At 47.2% G+C, this 22,044-nt stretch overlaps 1 protein-coding gene and 1 pseudogene across 3 annotated transcripts; both read right to left on the bottom strand.

Moving 5' to 3' along the window:
• Positions 1 to 58: 58 nt before the first annotated feature.
• Positions 59 to 22,041, bottom strand: DNTTIP1 (deoxynucleotidyltransferase terminal interacting protein 1). 3 transcript variants are annotated; one of them, XM_061437781.1, is made up of 13 exons: positions 21,853 to 22,041; positions 21,206 to 21,276; positions 20,062 to 20,158; positions 13,745 to 13,843; positions 12,004 to 12,072; positions 11,685 to 11,741; positions 11,372 to 11,430; positions 9,991 to 10,039; positions 6,975 to 7,033; positions 6,814 to 6,874; positions 2,597 to 2,668; positions 517 to 572; positions 59 to 420 (listed from the first exon to the last, which is right to left on the bottom strand). In XM_061437781.1, exons 1-13 carry the CDS (start codon positions 21,955 to 21,957, stop codon positions 282 to 284), a joined length of 993 nt encoding a protein of 330 aa, XP_061293765.1. In that variant the 5' UTR covers positions 21,958 to 22,041; the 3' UTR covers positions 59 to 281. The 3 variants fall into 3 exon arrangements, with proteins under 3 accessions (XP_061293765.1, XP_061293766.1, XP_061293767.1); XM_061437782.1 differs by having other exon boundaries at positions 9,991 to 10,036; XM_061437783.1 differs by lacking the exon at positions 21,853 to 22,041 and adding an exon at positions 21,675 to 21,842.
• LOC133259949 (U5 spliceosomal RNA) lies at positions 3,300 to 3,405 on the bottom strand (annotated as a pseudogene).
• Positions 22,042 to 22,044: the final 3 nt, after the last annotated feature.

Here is a 22,044-nt window from a genome sequence, read left to right as displayed (position 1 = left end):
TAGAGCCCTTGATATTTTGTCAGGCCCCTCTGGCAGACCTCACAGCAGGCTCACCATCTGTGTTTATTACAAACTGTTTAATTGCTTCTTATCCCAATAACTTTACAAATATAGAACCACATGCCAGTCTGGGGGTGCTCTGCAGTGAGTCACTACAAACTAGCCCAGGCATAGCTTAATGCCGCTGAGATCCATCTAGGAGCAGTCCCAGCAGTGGCCTCAGCCATGTGGATACGAGGGCCTTGGAGGAGGGCTGCCAAGTGTAACCAGGGGACCCGGTTTCAGGTCTGTGGAGGTGCTTCGACAGCACGATGCTCATTCTCTGTCCGAAGTGTCTCCATGTACTTCCGCATCTTCTCAACCATCCAGGAGGGCAGGACAAAGGATTTCAGCTCCTCTAACTTCAGGTCCAGGCATCCTCTGGAACAGACATTGAGGAGGAGAGTTGGAGCAAGGGAGGATGTAGGTCCATGCTCATCCCAGTGGGGAGGGGAGAGCAGAGACTACTGGTTTTACCTGTAGTCATCGCTGGCAGCCAGGTCCCGGATGTCCTCCTCAATGAGAAGGTAGGCCTAGAGTAGGAGCAAAGGAGAGTCATCTTTGCCTATGGTTCATTTCAGTCAACTCGATTAGCACTTTATTAAATGTCTGCTTAAGGTAAGGGCTGGAAGGGAGGGGCTGGTAGTCACAGTTTATAATTTAGCAATGGAGAGAGTAGGGAGAGACTGTCTGTCTGGGGAACAGTTCCTTGAGGCATTCTTTCACTTAAGTTGAAACTTTCTGGGTGTGAGAGTGGGCAATGGTGACTAATTTATCTATAGCTGCCATCTCTTGTAAAAAGGGACCCTGAGGTGTTTTAAAATTAAAGGGCCAATAAAAAGGAACACACTTGAGTCAGTGCTAATGAGGTGGATGAGCCTAGAGCCTATTATACAGAGTGAAGTAAGTTGGAAAGAGATAAACAAGCATTGTATATTCCCCATATATATGGAATCTAGAAAGATGGTACTAATGATCCTATTTGCTGGGCAGTGACGGAGGTACGACATAGAGAACAGACTTATTGACATGGGGGCGTGCGGAGTAAGAAGGAGACGGTGGGACAAACGAAGAGAGTAGCATGGAAACATATACACTAACATATGTAAAACAGATAGCCAGTGGGAATTTGCTGTATGACTCACGGAACTCAAACTGGGGCTCTGTGACAACCTAGTGGGATAGGATGGGGTAGGAGGTGGGAGGGAGGCTCAGGAGGGAGGGGACATATGTACCTATGGGTGATCCATGTTGATGTATGACAGAAACTAACACAATATTGTAACTATCCTTCAATCACAAAAGGGCCAGAGAGCCAGCAAAATACACATGGAAACAGGAAATCAGAAGGAAGCCATGTGTGAACCCTGGAACTAAGATAAGCTGGTTTTGAACTCTGAGGCAAAAGGGCAAACACGACAAACTGCACTGCTGTCCAGGCGCTGGGGTGTTGGTCCGGGGCCTGCAGAATTGCTTTGGCACAATGCCACGATCGGCCTTGGGAGAGCCCTCTTGTGAATTTACCACGTGGGCGATGATGTTCATCACATGAGTCTTCTGTGGGAGGCGTTTCTTTCCAGTCTTAGGGTCAGAAATAACTGTGTGTCCCTTGAGTCATTTGACTGTCTTCACCTCAGGGGCAAAGGAACTGAATCTGTGAAAACCTATAGACATGCACTGGTCTCCCAGTCTGGTAACTTAAAATTCCCCTGCCTTTTTTTCTTAAAACAACAACAATCCTTTTTTATAACTAGTCTTGCTCCTGCCTTAATTTTCGATCCGGCCTTTCCTTTTTTCCTCTCTTTTCTTATTTATGTTATGTGTTCACAGTAAGCTTCCTAAAATCTTTTTTGAAAGAGAGTATAGCATAAATATTAGGAAATAAAAGGCAGCCAGGTAGGGGATGGTGCAGTGGCTTGCAAGGCCACTGAATTCTAACAGGAGCAGTCCCAGCAGTGGGGCTAAGTGCATCTTCAGATGAGAGACAGTGCGTGTGATGGACACACCCCACCATGACAGTTTTAGAATACATGTGAAGATGATTTTCCTAAGGATGTTGCTTGATCTGAGCTGAGAACTCTTCAAGTAGAAGTGATTCTGAAAGGGGCTGCCAGGTGTGGCAAACAAGTTTCACTGCATGTGCTAATTTTTTCTGACAAGGGGTACAGTCTGGGGCAGTGCTGAGAAGAGATTCCATAGTTGCGTCTGATGGCAGAGTTGTGATGGAGGGGTGAAATCTATCGACAGGCAGTGCATGATGGGAAAGAGTGTTAAGTGTGTCTTGTACTTGCTATTCTTATGTACAGCTAATATGAACTACATATGAGGGTGCCATGGGAGGGGGAGGGGGCAGTGTGTGGGAGACCCGGGCACAGGAGAGGAAAGGCAGGGGCTAGACGGGTCTTCAGCATGAAGGAACGGGCCCTCTCTACTCTTACAAGTCTCCTTTCTCATTTGTTGGGTGTGGACTCTCTCAGGTTTGGAGGCAGCTGTCACCAACAGCCCTGGTCCCTGGGCTGGTGGGTCCCTGGCAGTGGCACGTGTGAACAGTGCTTACCATCTTTCCCCCTGTTGCCCGCATATGGTGCTGCTCGGCCAGCCAGTGCTTGTCCTGGGGGTCAGCTGCATACTGTGAGGGATGAAGCCACAGGGGGAGACATTAGTCTGGTGTGATGGGAATTTTTCATTTGGTTCAGAACATACTTTTAGCCTTTGGGGCTTTCTTACCAACAAGACCTCTGGTGGCTAGAGAGGGCTCACTGACTTCTTCAGAGCAAACAGGGCTGAGTCCAGGAGGCCAGGGAAAGGGGCCCAATTCCCAGAGATTTAATACACTTCTAATTCCTTTCCCTTAAAAAAATTTTTTTTTTTTGTTTTTTCTTTTGGCCAAGACTCAAGGCTTGTGGGATCTCAGTTCCCCAACCAGGGACTGAACCTGGGGCATGGCAGTGAAAGAATGGAGTCCTAACCACTAGACCACCAAGGAACTCCCCACTTTGCTTTACCTTACTTTTTTATCTTTTATTATAACATCAAGGGGCTGCCCTGGTAACTCAGTTGGTAAAGAATCTGCTTGCAATGCAGGAGACCCAGGTTCAATCCTTGGGTGGGGAAGATCCCCTGGAGAAGGAAATGGCAAACTACTCCCATATTCTTGCCTGGGAAATCCCATGGACAGAGGAGCCTGGCAGGCTACAGTGGGGGTTTGCCAAGAGTTGGACATGATTTAACGACTAAACCACCACCATAACATCAAAGATAAGCCCTGCCAAGGGCTCTGAGTTGAACACTCAGAGTTGTTTCTCTCTACAGAAATCTTTAGTAAAAGGCAAAAGATATATTCGATTTCAAGAGAAACCAGAGTATCCTCCCTTTCCTTCCTTAAAACATAGCACCTCTGGCAACTGGTCAGACTGGTGACTATGTTTGAGAGCTGTACTCCTCTGTGAAGAAGTGATTGGAGGTGGCTTACAACATATGTGGTTATTAAGGTGACCAAATTTTCTAAAACCAAAGTGAGGACACTTTATGCCCTGGAGGCAGAAGAGCATCATGAGTAAGAACTTAATTGTGGGGTTCAGAGCTCAGCCCATAGGGAGCGCGTGTGGCGTGGAAAGTTGGAGATGAGCATATGCGCAGGTAGCCAATTTGGCCTGGTGGGCTTTTAGGGGGTGGCAGGTTAAAAAAACAAGAAAGAAAAGAAAAAAAACTTGGTTCATAAATCTCGGTTTCTTCTACTTATTAGGTGGTGTAAATCGAGGCAATGATTTCTTTGAGACTCAGTTTCTTCATTTGTAAAACAGAGAGTATTAACACTTATAGGATTGTTGTTAAAATTAACAGAGTCAGCACATCCCTGGTGGTCCAGTGGATTAGAATCTGCCTGCCAACGCAGAGGACATGGGTTCAGTCCTGGTCGGCGAAGAGCCGACATGCTGGGGAGAAACTAAACCTGTGCGCCATAATTACTGAGTGCGCATTCAGCAGCTACTGAAGACCGAGTGCCTGGAGCCTGTGCTCCGCAACAAGCAAAGCCACTGTGATGAGAAGCCCGCACACCACAACTCGGGAGTAGACCCTGCTTGCCGCAACTAGAGAAGGTTGGACACAGACCCAGTGTAGCCAAAAACAAATAAATAATATTAAAAAACAAAAAAAAGAAGGGCTTCCCTGGTGGCTCTGTGGTGAAGAGTCCACCTGTCAATGCAAGGGATGTAGGTTCCATCCCTGATCTGGGAAGACCTCACATGCCGAGGAGCGACTAAGCCCACGCACCACAACTATTGAGTTTGTGCTCTAAAGCCTGGGAGCCTCAACTACTGAAGCCCGTGTGTCCTAGAGCCTGAGCTCTGCAACAAGAGAAGCCAAGGAATGAGAAGCCGGTGCATCGCAACTAGAGAGTAGACCCTGCTCTCCGAAAACAGAGCAAAGCCTGTGCAGCAACAGAGACCCAGCACAGTCAAAAATAAATCTTAAAAAAAAAAAAAAGTTAAATGAGGGGGACTTAATAACATGGACAAATCTCTTAAGGTATTATTCCCTAGATTTATAGTGGTCAGCACACTTTTTCTTAAATACTTTAGGCTTTGCTGGTCACGTAATCTTTATTTTTTCTTTTTAAATTACCCTTTAAAAACGTCATCACTCTGCGTTGGACAAAAACAGGTTACAGATTGGATTTGGCTCCAGGCTATGCAGCTTGCTTTACATTAGACTGTAAGCTCTGTGAGGGCAAGGAGCTGTGTGTATCTGTTTTGCCCACTGCTGTATCTCTGCAGTCTGAGACTGCTCAGTACTCAATAGGTATTTGAATGACTGAATGAATTTTGGGGTGAAAAAAAAATTAGAGCAATATATATAGTATAAGACCAATAACATTAACAAAACATCAGTGAAGGACAAGGAGACACACACACACACACACACACACACACACACACGGGACTGAAAACTGCTACCATGGTGCTGGGGTGACCTTCAGGGAGAAGAGTCAGAGTCAAGGGTGAAGTGGAGTTTGGTGCCTTGTTCCCTATGAGCTTTAGTGTATTGTTTGAATCTTTTTACAAGAATGGGTTTATATATTATTTCTACAATTTAAAAAAGTTAAAAACAAAAAGGAAATTTGCAAAATGCCTTTAGAAGGACAAAAGAATGGGCAAAAGGTATAACGGGCAGTTTATAGAAGAAACACAAAAACTCTAAATGGATGAAAAGATGCTTATCGTCACTCGTAAAGAATTAAAAGTAAAAAACCAAAAACTTTCCCCCTCCACTTATTATTCTGAAAAGATTAAAGTAAGAGAGTATCTACTGGCCATGAGTTTATTACCAACGATAGGTCTAAGAACTGGGAAAGCATGCTGGTAATGACAATTTACTGAGCCCTTGCTATGTTGGCATTGTCTGGGGGCTTTACTGTGCTTTATCTCTCTCTCTCTTTTTTTTAATAGAGGAAGTCCATTTTTTATTTATTTTTTTGAAGTATAGCTGATTCATAATATCATACTCATTTCAAGTGTACAACACAATGATTCAATGTTTTTATAGACTATACTCCTTTTAAAGTTATTACTACTGACTTCCCTGGCGGTCCAATGGTTAAGAATCTGCCTTCTAATGCAGGGGATGTGGGTTTGATCCCTGGTCAGGGAACGAAGCCCGTGAGTCACAACTAAGACCTGATGCAGCCAAGTAAGTATTAAAAGGAAAAGTTACTACAGAAAAAGGCTAGATTTTACTGCATTCTCTCTTAATTCTACCAACCATAAAAGGCTGGTTTGCATCCTTCTCATCTTACAGAGGACAAAACAGGCTCAGAAATGTGGAGCCACTTGCCCAAGGTCACAGGCTAGTCAGTAATGGAACAGGACTGAGATGATACTCTAAACCATTGCACAAAAGGAACTGGAAGTAGGTCTAAGAGCATATCCATTTGGCAATGACGCCAGCGAGGGTCTTGGACAAGGTGGATCTTACAGAACAGTCAGGCAGAGAAAAGGGTGGGGGTGCTGGGGGAAGGTCATCAAAGGAACAGCAGGACTGAAGACACTAGGGAGGAAAATGAAGTAGTAGCACGCAGGCCAAAACACAGGTTGAAAATCCCCAAACTAAGACCGGTAAGATAGAAGTAGGTTTACCCTTTAAAGAACTTGAACTTGCACCGAATGTAGCGCCCAGAGCCCATGATTCTGAGACCCCAGGAGCTGTTCTGACAAGGGGCACCGAGTCTTGCACGTAGGTGCAAAAACCATTAGCCTGAACACGTGCATGTTACCTTTTTTCTAATGTATTTGGATGCTCCTGTGACTGATAAAATACAAACTTATTTAAGAGCATGAATTCATGCCCTCCCAGATCCATTATTTTCTCAAATAGTGGAGACCAAAGCATACCTCAGACGAGGAGTCCCCTCTTTGGAAAACGTTAGAACTGCTTGCAATCTCTTTATTTTGCAGACAAACGAATACAGCAGTGGTTAAGAGCTCAGGATTTGCAGGAGACAGAATCCTGACTCACATCCAAGCGGTAACATAAGTGTAGCACTTAAAACCATGTTTGACACGCAGCAAATAGACGAGGACAGGAGCTATGTTATGAGGCACAGAGGTGTTGAGTCAATTACAAAAGGTAAAGGTTAAGGGCAGAGGGGCCACTAGAACCCTGCTGCCCTGGCTCCTGGGTCAGGGTTTACTCCAGGTTCCTCTGGGCCATGGAGAGCTCCCAGTGCCACCTACTCCACGGCCAGGGTTGGCCCGACTCCTGGCACTCACGTACCTTAAAGAGGTGTGGGTGCTTGATGTAGATTCTCCCTCGGGTGCCCCCCATCCCCAGGGCCCTGCAAGGCAACAGACGAGTGGTGAGGATCCCAACAGGTGTGGTGCTCAGGGGGACCCCTCAGGGCCCCCTCCCTCAGCACCAATTCCGTATAGACTTACTTGTTGGCTCGAGATCCCAACACGAAGGTGGTAGATTCGTTCAGCCGAGCTGGGTCCCACTGTGCAAAAGACAGAGAGGCTGGTGAGGTGGAGGTTTATCTGGTGGGCAGGACAGAAACTCTCCCCCGCCCTCTCCTACCATCATCCTTGACCATTACTGAACAAACAGCTGATTTAAGAAACTGAATACTTTTAAAATACTGCACACTGTGCTATATACTGTGGAGAGGGGAATGGGGGACTGGGGCTAAGGGGATGAATCAGGGACAGTCTCTGTTCTCCACAGGGTCACAGATGCACATGTGGACAATGATACCTCTATACGGTGGGCAGTGACACAGACGAGTGCAAGGCCTGATGGGAGTCAAGGGGAGGGTAACAGAAGGGCTTCCTTGAAGGGTGACTCCCAAGGTGGTGCTGGCAGAGAGCACAGCTGGACAGTGAGAGGGGAGGCAGGAGGGGTAGTGCAAACAGGCAGGTGACGGTTGGGGAGCTCGTGGGAGAAACCACAGCAGCTGTGTGCTGCTGAAAGAGTGAGCATTCGGGAGTGGCAATGGATGGGGCTGGGGGGAAGCAGAGCGGGGCTGGGGGCGCTCGTTCACTATGTGGACGTCTTTTTATTTGTTTATCCTGGAGGTGATGGAGTCACTGAAGGCCTCTAGGCAGGAAGAGCTGGATCTGCGTTCATGATAGCTTGCTCTTCTGTAACTAGGCTAACGGGCGTGAAGTGGCTCGACTATAGGAGGGGTGGGCAGTTAGAGGCAGTTGTACAGAGCAGTTTGGAAAATGAGGAGGAATTCCCTGGTGGTCCAGTGGTTAGGACTCTGCGCTTCCACTGCAGGGGGGATGGGTTTGATCCCTGGTTGCGGAACTTAAGGTCCTGCATGCCAGTTTGGCCAAAAAAAAAAAAGGAAGATGAGGGCCGCAGTAGTAGGATGAAGGAAGAAGAGGGACTAGGAACCTCTTTAGGGAATTTATTTGGGAGGCAGAATCAGCTGGGACTGGATGTAGGGAGGGGAAGGGAAGGAAGAGGCAAAGATGCCTCAAGAAGAGAAGGTTGAAGTGGGTCTGGGAGAAAGATTCTGATTTCAACTCTGGATACGCTGAGTTTGAAATTCTATGGAGATTCCAGGCCAAGAGCTCCAGTAGACAGTAGGATATACAGGTTTTAAACTAGAGGGAAAGGTGGGGGTACAAACCAAGAGGTAAGGCAACTTCAGCAAGTACTAGTCCCCAAGATCTAACAAGCGTGGATGCTTTAGGTCATCCAGAGAGAAACCTGAGGTGGAGAAGTGGGCAATGGAGAGAATTCTGGGGAATGCCCACTTATACAGGCCACTGCAGAGGAAGGACTCACTGGAGAGAGAGCAGGGGTGTTTGGAGAGGAAGACAGAGCTCTAGGAGGCTGCGGGATCACTGGCTCCAAGGAAGCAGAGGTGAAGAAGGCAGGCATGGGCACTGGGGGAGGCAGCGGGCCAGTACAATAACAGGGGGACCATTTCCACTGGACACAGCCTCGATTTGGATGGTGGAGCTTTCACCTATCATTTATGACTGGACGGTGGGCTTGCATGTATGATTTTAGTTGAAGAAAAGATTCTATTCTTACACCAGTCATAATGGCCATCACCAAAAAATCCATAAACAACAAATGCTGGAGAGGGTGTGGAGAGAAAGGAACCTTCCTGAATTGTTGGTGGCGACATAAACTGGTATAGCCACTATGGAGAACGGTATGGAGGCTCCTTTAATAACAGCTACCATATGACCCTGCAATCCCACTCCTAGGCATATATCCAGAGAAAAACTTGCTCCCCAAAGATACATGCACCTCAGTGTTCACTGCAGCATGTTTACAATGGCCGAGACATGGAGACAACCTAGACCTCCATCAGCCGAGGAGTGGATAAAGACGACGTGGCACGCACACAATGGAATACTATTCAGCCATTAAAAAGAATGAAATAAGGTCATCTGCAACAAACTGGATGCAACTAGAGAATGTCACACTGAGAGCAGTCAGGCAGAGAAGGAGAAATATCATGGGACACCACTTACATGTGGAATCTAAAAAGAAACGATACAAATGGAATGACTTACAAAACAGAAAGCGACTCCCAGACTTAGAAAACGAACTCATGGTTGCTGGCGGAGGGGTAGAGGGTGGGGCAGGGAGGGAAGGGACAGCTAGGGACTTTGGGAATGGCATGCATACTCTGTTATGTTTAAATGGATAACAAACACCTGTACAGCATGTGGAACTCTGCTCAATGCTGTGTGGCAGCCTGGATGGGAGGGGGGTTGGGGGAGAATGCATACATGTACCTGTATGGCTGAGTTCCTTCACTGTTCAGTTGAAACTATCACAACATTGGTAATTGGCAGACCCCAAAACAAAATGTTTTTGGTGTTACAAATTTTAAAATTAAAAAAAAAAAAAAAAGCCTGCAAACAACTGTTCTGGAGGCAACAGAAGCTAAAGTTTTAAGAACCCAGACTGGTGTCCCTGGACCTTGGCTTTACACAGCTCTGCCACTTACTCGGTATGTGACTTTGGGCAACTCTGTAGTCCTTAGTATCTTCAAGCGTATCAAATGTGTAGGATAACAGATAAAATAATTTCTACCATGAGGTAGGAAAGGAAGCTCATGAACCATAGAAAGGTAACAGAATCTCTCTCAACAGGTTGTGATAAAGATTAAATGAGGCAATCCATACCAAAGATGTAGGGCAGTGCCTGTGACATATTAAGTACTGGATAAGTCTTGGTGACACCGAGCTTTTACAGGGAGAAGGCTGCAGCAAAGGCCAAGCCCTCTCTTTGTTTTGCCCCTGATTTCAATCCTTACTTGGGATCCTCCTGGAAGCCAGAGTGGGGAGGTAGGCGGGCGGGTAAAATGGCTCTGGCGCACACATCCTTCACCCAGCCCCACCCCCTTTCCCTCAAGGGGGAGCCCAGAGCTTGGACTGGGGTCTCCCTGGGACAGCAGTCACTGCCATGCTCACAGCATCATACCTTGGGGCCCTCCCGGCGAATTGGTTCACAGGATTTTGGTTTCCATCTGCTTGGAGGGAAAAAGGAAAGGTGAATTCTCCGAGATAGGGCCTAGGACTGCAAGAAAGTTTGCTGCTACCGGTGGGAGCTCCTCATACACTCTCACTCCAGCCCTAGGGAGACTGCTGCCTGGTCCCCGTTAGAGGGGGTGCAAAGGGAAAAAGAACGGGTCCTAGTCCACTCGAGGACTCGCTCTGACACCATCTAGCCGTGTGGGCAAGTCCGGGAACCTCTCTGGGCTGCAGTTTCTCACCTGTCTGAAGAGGTAACAGTAGCAACTCCCAGTCTTGTGTAAGTGAGGAATGAACTTGCTTCAGGCAGGAGACAAGTCTAAGGTATAAGGATTACACTAATCCATCTCTTAAGCTGGTGGTTTCAAACTATCTCCATCTCTCTTAACCAGATCAGTGCGGCTCCTCCTCACCCTACCCCCAAACCTCGGCCACGCCATGCAGCTTGCAGGATCTCAGTTCCCTGACCAGGGAGGCTTTATCTTTTTTACATATTGGTATTAGGCTTCCACGTAAAGCTGTTTGAAAAAGATTCTGTTCCTTCAACAGTCTTTGAAAATGACCATCCTGGAGGCAATGTGGTATAGTTTTGCCTTTTATTAGCCGTCTGACTTTGGGCAAGTAATTGTGAGTCTGTTTCCTTATTTGCAGAATTAATTATACCTTTGTCAGAGGGTGGTTGGAAGAATTAAAAGGAAACGTATATATTAGGTGTTCAGACCAGTGATGGCACATTACAAGCATTCGTGTGTGTGTGCCAAGTCACTTCAGTCGTGCCTGACTCTGTGTAGCCCACGCCAGGCTCCTCTCTCCATGGAATTCTCCACGTAAAAGTACTGGAGTGTGTTGCCACGCCCTCCTCCAGGGGATCTTCTTGACCCAGGGATCAAACCCACATCTCCTGCGCCTCCTGCATTGCAGGTGGATTCTTTACAGCTGAGCCCCTGGGGAAGCCCCACAAGCATTTGGTACATACAAATAAAACAAAATTCTGGTGTTTAAAGAAAAACTTTGGTGTTTAATGAAGCTGGGCTGAACTGTTCTGGGGTAAAAGCAAGATACGACACCCTCCTCGCTGCCTTCTTCCCTCAGCCCTCAGACTAGAGAACTCTCCTTCCTGGGTTCTTGCACAGATGAGTCTGAGTCTGCCAGGCTGCCAGGTGGTGGACTCCGGCCTCCCCTCCTCCAGGCCCACCCCCGCACGCTCCTCCCTGCGGCTCTGCTGGCCTCTACTCATACCATGCCCGCAGCGGCTGGGTCGACTCCGGCCCCCCCTCCCCCAGGCCCACCCCCGCGCGTTCCTCCCCGCGGCTCTGCTGGCCTCTACTCACACCATGCCCGTGGCGGCCCGGTCGTTTGCCAGGATGTGTCCCGGAGGTCGTCCCTTCCGCTGCCACAGAGAACAGAACAGCCGTGAGAGGCCTGGCCCTGTGGGAGCCCCCAGCCCACGGGCAGGACCAGGGTCACCTGAAGGAGGCGGCTTCCCTGCGAGGCCAGATGACGCTCGGGGGTGAGCGGGAAGGGTGACTGTGCCTAGGACTCCTGCCTCTCACGCTAGAAAGGCCCCAAGGGGCGCTGAGGAAGCCCACCCTCTTCTGGAGCTGCAGGGCCTTTACCCAGGCAGAAAATGAGGAGACGGTTCACCTTTTTGGGAATGGGGCTTCCTCGGAGGGCACACTCCTCTTCTGCCTGCCGGCCACGCTGGGGGTGGGGAAGGGAAGGGAGTCAGATGGAGGCCACTGCCCGGGAGCTGCAGGTCCCCGGGGCCGCAGAAGACAAAAGCCCTGGAACACACCCTCTGGCACCCCCCTGAGCCAGGACTCAGCAGCCCTCTTGGCACGATGCTATTCAGACCTGGTCCCACAAACGGGGGTCCGTGCAGCCTCCTTGGGGCTACAGAGCTCTCCAGGCTCCCAGTCTGATTGGTCCTCCCTGCAAAACACTGGCACACAGGGACTCTGACCTTTATCCCTGGAAGCTCATGTGTCAGTCTGGGTATTACTTTTTCTCCATCTGAAAACAGTAGTTTAGCCTGAAGGGAAAAGACAAAAAAAAGTGTTATCAGTCACTCTTTTGGTGGGTAAACCTATCTACCTCCACTAGATACAACTTCAAACTCTGTTAAAACTTTTTCATGGTCAGTACAAAGGGACCCTGAAATAGTTATACAAATAAACACCTTTTTTGAAAACCCTGAATAATGAAGGATCATTACTGGAAAATTACAAAAATGTAAATAAGCAAAAATTAAAAAAAAAAATCTGAAACCTCAGTTCCCACAGAATACTATTAACATTTCAATGTAAGACTCTTCTTGACTTTTTCCATGTAAACATATGCTAAACATTTTTTTTCTAAGTATATGCACTGATATTAAACATGTTCCTCAGTAAGCTGCTGTTTTGTTTTGTTTTTAATAAATATTGAGTGCCTAGTATGTCAGTGCCGGAGACACAGCAATTAATAGCACAAGCAAGGGCTCTGCTCTTGTGAGCCTCATTCTATGGGTGATCTGGATGGCGAGCAAAGAAACAAACACATAGAAAGGGGACTTGGGACCATGATCAGACACAATCCGACTCATCTTCAAAAACCTGGGGCTGGCTGCTCTGAGGATAGAGGGGAGGAAGGCAAATGGGGAAGCAGCTCAGGGCTGAGCTGTATGTTTAGAATCATCAACAGCTACACTGGCTTCAAAGCCACAGGACCAGGTAAAGGCACCTGGAAGGACAGGGAGCCAGAGACGAGACAGGATTTGTGAACAAAACAAAACAAAGAGCGCTGCTCAGCTCTATGAGGGTTAAGTTGTAACCCACTGCAAGTAGACTGCACGCCGAGGGAAATTCGAGATGAAAAAGAGGCACTCTGTGCTTTGGGAAAACAGGTCCTCAGACAGATGAGATGCGTATCTCAGGTTCGAGGCCCTGGTCTTGCTCTTTTCTGAGGCTGTGCCTGAGCAGCTTGCCAGCCAACCTCCCAGAAGACATTACTCCCTCAACTCATGATAGTGAGGGACAGGGAAGCCTGGCATACTGCAGTCCGTGGGGTCACCAAGAGTCGGACACGATTTGGCGACTGAACACCAACAACATAAGAGGACTGAACTCCAGTCTGCCCTTGCGGCTGTCGTCATGAAGCAAATTCCATCTCTGACAGCTAATGGCTCACAGTCAAGCACAGAATCTGGGTGATGTTGACAATTCCTATTAATAACAGCAGCTGACACATGCAAACAGGTTCACGACTATCTTGAGCACACAGCCATTTCTAGACCTGACGTCATGCCTCCTGACCACACCTCGGGAGGCAAGGAGGCAGAAAGGGCGGTAGTTCTCGTGACACCAAAAGGGGCTGTGACTACGTGATCAAGTCACCACGCGCTTACAGAGGCGAGCCAGATCTTAGCTGTTCTACCTCCTGCTTGTTCTAAGCCACAATTTCTTCATCTGTAAACTAGGAATTGAAATGTGCCTTCTGTACAGGTTTCTTCTGAGATGGAAACGAACTCATGCAGGTGAAAGTGTCTACCATAGTACTTGGCATCTAGTAGCTACCTCCCTTCCCTCTGTCTTCAAAGCTCTAAGCCCTAAGTAAGTAGCTCACTGGGTTTCCTTCCAAATACCACTCATGATGAGACCGTGTGTCTTCGCCGAGCCTGGAGGGCTAACCCCTGTGCCTACATCTCTCTTCCTCTTTGATCTCACCTGCTCCAGGCAGCTCCGACAGGCCTCCTGGATCAGCTGCTCAGCATCCACTTCTTCCCCGACATTGTCTCGTACATTCAGTGCTGCCTTCTGGAAGAACTAGGGAGAAGTACAATAGAAGACAGAGCCAGAAGTCCTGCTGATTTGCATCAACGGGAAGGGAATTGTACATAAAATCTACCCTTATAAAGAAGAGAAGGGGCTTCCCAGGTGGCTCAGTGGTAAAGAATCTGCCTGCCAATGCAGGAGACACACAAGACACAGGTTCGAGGAAGATCCCCTGGAGTAGGAAATGGCAACCCATTCAAGTATTCTTGCCTGGAAAATTCCATGGACAGAGGAGCTTGGTGTCCATGAAGTTGCAAAGAGTCAGACATAACTGAGCGACTAAGCACACACGTAAGCATGAAGAAGGGAAAGGCAATCATGACCATGCCGTGAGATCAGCCAGACTTAGATTCAGGTCCCTGGCTCTACTTCCCCTCTTTATCCACTCTTACAGAGGAGAACCATCATGGAGGTACTCAAAGAAGGGTCTTCACAGCAGTAATGTGTAGACAGTACAAAATCAAAGGATAACCTAAATGTCCAAGTACAACTGAAGTAAATTATGGACTATCTATACCATGAAGAAGTAGACAAGTATCAAAATCACAGTAAGGAAGGTACAGGAGAATATATTTTTGACACAAAAAGGTATTCATGATATATAGTAAAGTGAAGAAAGGAAGTTATTAAACAGTTTGGGATAGCATGAGACTAAAATAGCAAAAAGCAAGCATAGACAAAAGAACTGTGAGAATACACTATATTAAAGTGGCGATATCATGATTGTTTTCTCTCTTTTTTTTTTTTTAACTATACCTCTTCTCAATTTCTATAATGTACATGTTTTACTTCCATAGAAGGAAAAAAAAAAAAAGGCCAGTGCCTGAGATGAACAGGTCAGGGAGGCCAGAAAAGACCCAGTGGGAGAAAAGCCTACTTGAATCCTGACTTCACCCAATCTGAGAGAAACATCTGTAGGTTGGGAGGGGTAAGACTTGGCCAGGCACCCGGCTATCAGCAGCCCCAGCTGGCTGGGGAAAGGAAAGGCAGAAAGGTTCCTCCACCAGGTACGAGGGAGAGCTGGAGCCTGAAAGCACCAAGGGACAAGGTGACGCGAGGTCCAAACCGAGACACTGGGCACACATCAAAGACAGTCCGTGTCTCTAGGAGAGAAGATAGGTTCTCTCCGGTAAATAGAAAACTTCTGAAACCTAAAACCCATGAACCCCCCGAGGGAGACAACCATGCGGAAGTACAATCACTGACATATATGCCTTTGTTGTGTACACCAAACCAAGGAGGAGAGAGTGAAAGCACTGGATTAGAGAGCTCAAGAGTTTAGGAGGAAAAAAAAAAAGAGTTTAGGGGGAAATTCTGCAGGCAAAATTAAGTGATCAGGTGAGTCTGACTTCAAAACAAAAACTAAAACCTGGAGATTAATACTGGTGTTCAGTGTCGACTAATGACTAAGTGAATGCTAAATGAAATAACATGGATACTTTACAAGCACCCTGTGAGGCGGGCAGTACAAGGCATATGTAGGCTAAGTGTAAGCCACCTCCGGATATGAGAATAAATACGGAATTCTCAAGCACCATTGGTAGAAATGCAAAATGGCACAAAATTTCTGGAGAGAAATTTTCTTGAGGGAAAAATGTTTCCTCCTTTATCCACCGATTTCATCTTTATAACTTTATCCTTTAGAAATACTCTCACAAAGATATACATTCAAAGTGTTCAATGTAGAACTGTTTGTAATAGAGAAAAATGTAAATAATCCAAGTGTTCTACGGACTAGCTAACTAAACTGCAGTACATTCACACACTAGACTACTCTGCAACTATTACAAAACAGTCAGCATGAGCTATTATGTACTGACCTAGAAACATGACCAAAATATATTGTTGCAGAACTGTGTAAAATGATCCTATGTATTTTTTAAACATGCATGTGCGTGCGCACACATACACACAAATAAATAGAGGAGACTACATGATCATTATTAACAGTCTGGGATTCTGTAAGGTGAGTTTTAGTGATTTTTGGTTTTTACTTTTATTCAATTGATACTAATACCTATTACCTAGTCTACAATTAAGCTTTTTAAAAAAAATTATTTTTTATTGAAGGATAATTGCTTTACAAAATTCTGCTGTTTTGTGTCAAACCTCAACATGAATCAGCCATAGGTATATATACATATATATACCCTCCCCATCCCACCCCTCTAGGCTGATACAGAGCCCGTTTGAGTTTCCTGAGCCTTACAGCAAATTCCCGTTGGCTATCTATTTTACATATGGTAATGTAAATTTCCGTGTTACCCTTTCTTTGCATCTCACTCTCTCCTCCCCTCTCCTCACGTCCATATGTTTATTTTCTATGTCTATTTCTCCACTGTTGCCCTGTAAATAATACCATTTTTCTAGATTCTGTATATATGCGTTAGAATACAGAATTTATCTTTCTCTTTCTGACTCACTTCACTCTGTATAATAGGTTCTAGGTTTACAATTAACCTTCTGCTGTATTTGCTATCACATAGCCATCTACCCATCCCATTTAATCCATCTATCACTCCATTTTCTAAGCTATATTATTAGAATATTTTTTAAAGGGGTGTGCATTTAGTAGTAACAAGAATAAATCGATAAAATTAAACATTTCTTGGATAAGATCAGCCATTTCTAGAAGTTATTATTCTAAACATTCTTAAGAAAATGGGTAGCTGAGATTTGGGAACACTATTAAACAAAGTGACCCGATGAGGCTGATCAACAGCCTGGACTTATCCGAAGCTGTGATGTAATCAAGTCATTTGTACCTTGTTCTAAAAACAAGCGTGGCAAGGAGGTATCTTCACAGACAACGTGAAGCCACAAACTGTGTTTATTCAGCATGTGTCCAGGAGAGAAAGTTCCTGAATCATGGTATCCACTATCTGGACAAGCAACAAGGAAAGTGCTTTGGAGACAGATAATCCTGGTCTAGTCTTTTCCTAGTGGCTTAACCCCTTTATTTCTGCATATGCAAAGGTGCAGAGGTATAAGAATACTTGGGGCATCCTGGGAAGTGCAGAAGTTAGGGGCAGGAATAACTAGGTATATAGCAAGGGGTGGCTGCGGTCTGATCTCAGAGGGCCATATATGCCACATAAAGGAATTTGGATTTCACCCAGAAAAAAATGGAAAAGTCGTGGAGGGATTTTAAAGGATTTACATTTTAGAAATCACCGGATTTATGGAGGGTGGGCTGAAAAACGGAAAGAACAGAGGAAGTTAAGGATTACAGTGGGAGAAATAATGAAGGCCTGAACCAAGGCAGAGGCAAAGAAGAAGGGCAGGCTGGTCAGAGTGTGGGGTGGAATGTGCGGGACCCCAGGACTGAATTGGAAGATGCAGGAGGGCAGAGCCCACTGGACTCTGGTTTTTAAGTGGATGATGATCTCATTTAAATTGTCCCTGAGCTCCCGATGCCTCTGCTTGTTTCCATCTTCTTCATACCAAGTCAGAGGTGATTCTACCTTTACAGTTGCCTCTGGCAAATAACTTGGGAGTTATTTACTTCTCTTTTTCTTTTACCCGGCACTTCTGAATTACTGGCAAATCCTGTTTGCTACCTTTGAGACATATAGAATCTGACTTTTTCCTGGCACCCTTACTGCTAATACCCAAGCCACTATCATCTCAAGCCTCCTAACTGCTCCTCCTGAAGTCTACTCTCTCTATGACTGTCAGAGAGACTCTTTAAAAAATGTTCCTCATGAACTCTGCTCAAAACTCTCCAAGAGCCTCTGTTTTACTTGTAATAAAACCCAAAGTTCTGTCAACTGGGGGAAAAAAAGCACAACCTAAAAGTTGAGAGTTATGTTTTATTTGGCGGACAAAACTGAGGATTTAGGTCCAGGACACAGCATCTAAGACAGCTTTGAGAGACGGCTCCAAGAGGGCAAGGTGGGGAGCCAGGATATCGACACAGGAATTTTTGCAACAAAGAGCAGGTAGTCGGAACATCAAAAGATTACCGTTAAATAAAGAAAACCAGCTATGTCCAGTTAAGGAATTTAGTGCTTTCCTATGTACGGAAAGACGCAAGAGTCTGGGCTCACTGAAACCATTCTTTTGACGTGTGCCTCAGCTTCCTGGGGCCAGAATCCTGTGCTTTCTCAGTCCCGAGTCCCCTCGGGGTGCACTGTTGGGGGTGGTTGCAGCAGTTGACCACTAGATGGCGGGCATCCTGTTTCTACCCCGAGTTCCCTTGGGGCTCCAGGCAGGGGGGCTGTAAAGAGATGGCTTGATGGCTGCAGCATCCTTTGTTTTCTGATGTGGCAGGTAATACTTTTCATTCACAGTTCTCATTCCGGCTTCAAAGTTCTGCCTGAGCTGAGTCTGTTAGCGGTCTGGTCACCTCTCCTACTTCTTTCCTGGTTTGGTTGGCTCCCACCACACTGGCCACTCTGGTGCTTTGAACGTGCCAAGTATGCTCCTGGCTCAGGGCCTCTGCCCTTGTTCCCTTTGCCTGGATTGCTTTCCCTCCAGGTAAATGCATGACTTGTTCCTTCCTCACTCTTTTGGGTCTCTGCTCAAATGTCCTGTCTAGACACAATCTATGAAAGAGCACCTCTGTTCCCTACAGGTCACTGTCTTCTCCTTCTCTCTGGCATTCCCCGACAAAGGACACATTTATTTAAAGAGGGCAAGGACGCTGCCCATTTTGTTCCCTGTTACATCCTTAAGTGCCTAGAACAGTGCCTGAATTATGGTAAGTGAATAAGTGAAGTCGCTCAGTTGTGTCCGACTCCTTGTGACCCCATGGACTGTAGCCTACCAGGCTCCTCTGTCCATGGGATTTTCCAGGCAATAGTACTGGAGTGCATTGCCAAGGGCTTAGTAAATACTTCTCGAATGAAAGAATAAATACAAGAGAAGATTTAGGAAGAAAAACAAAAGAGTCCAGTCCTTAATATGCTGGGACTGAAGCATCTGTGGCAAATTCAGGTAGAGCCGTGTAGATTATTAATAGATATTAAAATGAATTTTAAACAGTAACAATGGTTATCTATTAAACAAGTACTAAAAACACTTGCATTCCAAGCATAGGCTGAGCACATTACACTCAAGTCATTTCATCCTCACCACAGCTTGGCACACCTAATGGAGCTGACCCTATGGGGCCTTGGAGGACAGGGAGCAGACTCCTCTCCCATATCCTCTGCTTTAAAACTCCTCAATAACAGCATCTGATGCACATTTCCTGAGTTGTCTAATAGATGTTAAAACCACCACGAAGTGGAAGAAATGAACTACCTGATGAACATGAGCAGAGCCTAAGTGTTAATAATGTTACTCCCTGTGATACCACATGGCCACCTCACCATCAACCAATCAGAGAATTGTGCACAAGCTGATCACATACCCTGGGACGCCCCTCCCTCACTTTGTCTTTAAAAATGCTTTGCTGAAACTTATTGGGGAGTCTGGGTGTTTCAAGCACTAGTCTAGTCCCCGGAGGGCTTCCCTGGTGGCTCAGTGGTAAAGAACCCACCTGCCAATGCAGGAGATGAGGGTCTGAAGATCCCATGGAGAAGGAAATAGCATCCCACTCCAGTAGTCTTGCTTGGGAAATCCCATGGACAGAGGAGCCTGGTGGGCTACAGTCCACGGGGCTGCAGAGTCGGCATGACTTAGTGACTAAGTAACTATAACAGAAACAAACTAGCCCCCAGCCTCCGTGCTTGGTGCTGCCCAGCAGTAAATGTTGCACTTTCCTTCACCACTACCTGCTGTCAGTAGATTGGTTTTACTGCGTGTTGGTGAGCAGACCCAAACTTGCTTGGGCTTCCTAGGCGGCGCTAGAGGTAAAGAACCCACTTGCCAATGCAGGAGACTTAAGAGACGCAGGTTTGATCCCTGGGTTAGGAAGATCCCCTGGAGAAGGATGTGGCAACCCACTCCAGTATTCTTGCCTGGAGAATCCCATGGACAGAGGAGCCTGGCGGGCTACAGTCCACGGGGTCACGAAGAGTTGGATATGACTGAAGTGACTTAGCACACACATGGGTGAGGAGACCCAAACTTGCTTTGGTAACAATAAGAGGTATTCAAATTACCCCCAAAGAGAAAAAACATTCTTGGAGTGGGGATTCCAAATTGGAAAACTTTAGGTATGTGTAGGTACTAGAAAGAGCTAGGAAGACTGTGATGCAAGGAAGGATCACCCATGAGTCTTAACTCCTATTTTTTTTTTTTTGTCTCTGCATCCTTCTCACCTTCATGTACTTGTTGAAGACTGTCTGGATCTCCTCGTTGATGCTGGGCTGCAGGACAGCTCGGAGGAGGTCCATGGAGATGGCAGGATCTGTGAAACTGCAGAGGGAGGGAGGGGAAGAAGCCACAGTCAGAAGGCATGTTCCAAACATTTCCTTTCCCAATCTGCCAATTACTGACATAAGATCCTTCAACAACAATAACAGATGGCTTTGGGACTTCCCTGGCAGTCCAGTGGTTAAAACCCTATGCTTTCACTATAGGAAGCACAGATTTGACCCCTGGTCAGGGAACTAAGATACTGCATGCCATGTAGTGTGGCTAGAAAAAGAAAAAAACAAACCACCCCCAAACAATCAGATGACTTTTACTGAAAACTAGCTATGTGTCCAAGTTCTGTGCAAACCACATAGACGTGGGACTTCATTTCATACTCATAACGCTATGAAATGGGCATTATTTTTAAAGTGTTTTAGTAGATATACTTAATATACTGTAAGTTTTAGTGAACATCCATTTAATCACTACTCAGGTCAAGACTTCCCAGATAGTACTAGATGTAAAGAATGCGCCTGAGATGCAGGAGATGAGGGTTCAATCCCTGGGTCTGAAGATCCCTCTGGAGGAGGGCATGGCTACCCACTCCAGTATTCTCGGCTGAGAATCCCATGGTGGGCTACAGTCCATAGGGTTGCAAAGACCTGGACACCATTGAAGCGAATTAGCATACACACACACACATACAGGTCAGGAAACATATACAGGTCAGGAAACATATACAACCAGCATCCCAAAGACCCGTCTTGTGCTCCCTCCCTTCCCTGAGATGGAGACTATGACGCCCATGTTTCTCATAACCTCCATGCTATTCTGCCTCTTTGGCAGCTTTAAACACAAGAGCCATTGAATGTTAGGGACCTTGGGCATTGTCCCTAGGTTACACCCTAACCCTAATCAACACCCCTCCCCCTCGTTTTGAGTTCAGGGGGGAAATGACTTGCTCAAGATCACACAGAGAGTTACAGAATCTGAATCTCCTCTTTCTACTGGCTGATGAACTCTTTCTTAGCCCTGTGCAGTGGGGACCGCAAAGCTGCCCTCCACGCCAGTGCCTGGGAGAGACATCCCATCCGGGGCTAACCTTACCTTGTGGTCATCTGTGAGCGGCGGCCCCTCCGCTGCACCTGCCGGTGCTTGATCATTATGTTCCAAGGGTTCTGTGGGGACCAAGGGAGCAGATGTCACCGAGGTCCGTAACACTGGCGTGGAGGTGGAGCGTGGGTATTAAGTTACACCTCAGACATTCCTGCTTCTCGGGTGCTTTCACCGTCTCTGCCACCTTGGGGGTAGGGCGGTGCGGGGGAAGGCCCGGCCGGGGAAGAGGAACCAAGGGAAAGTTTCCTGCCTCCAAAGTCCCAACCCTACTTTTCAGAAAAGGGTGGAGGAAGGAGACCAGTGTTTACCGAGGGTCTACTCTGCCAGATGATGTGCTGGGAGCTTTACCCGCATTTATTATCCCTCCCCCCGACAACTTTATGAGGCAAGGGCTAAGCATCTCCATCTTCCTGAAGATAAAACTGGGGCTCAGGGGCTTGACAGGGCCGGCCCACATCACCTAGCTTTAGGAGGGCGGCACCAGAATTTGAAGCCAGGTCGTCGGACTGCGACAATGCCAACCCCCTCGGTAGATCAGCCGCCGCGTTCTCTCCCCCGCGGGCCAGGGTCCCAGGAGCCCGAGGCCCTGCCCGGCCCGAGCCCAGGCCCGGCCGGGGCCTCCCCGGGGGCGCCCTCACCGTGAGAACCAGCTGCCCCGCTGCGCCCGCGTCTCCCAGCTCGGGGCCACCCCGCTCTGCCCCGCCGGGTCCCCGCGGCTGCTCAACGTCGCCAGTGGCCCCCATGGCGCCACGGGCCCCCACAACTTCAGTCCGACTCTGCCACCGGCCGGAAAGTGGCCCCGTGACGTCATTGGAGCGCGCCGCCCTCAG

The sequence above is a fragment of the Bos javanicus genome, chromosome 13 (assembly GCF_032452875.1).
Source record: "Bos javanicus breed banteng chromosome 13, ARS-OSU_banteng_1.0, whole genome shotgun sequence".
NCBI classification, from domain to species: domain Eukaryota; kingdom Metazoa; phylum Chordata; class Mammalia; order Artiodactyla; family Bovidae; genus Bos; species Bos javanicus.
Note: the sequence above shows the minus strand (reverse complement) of the source record. Positions and strands in the feature narration are given on the sequence as shown.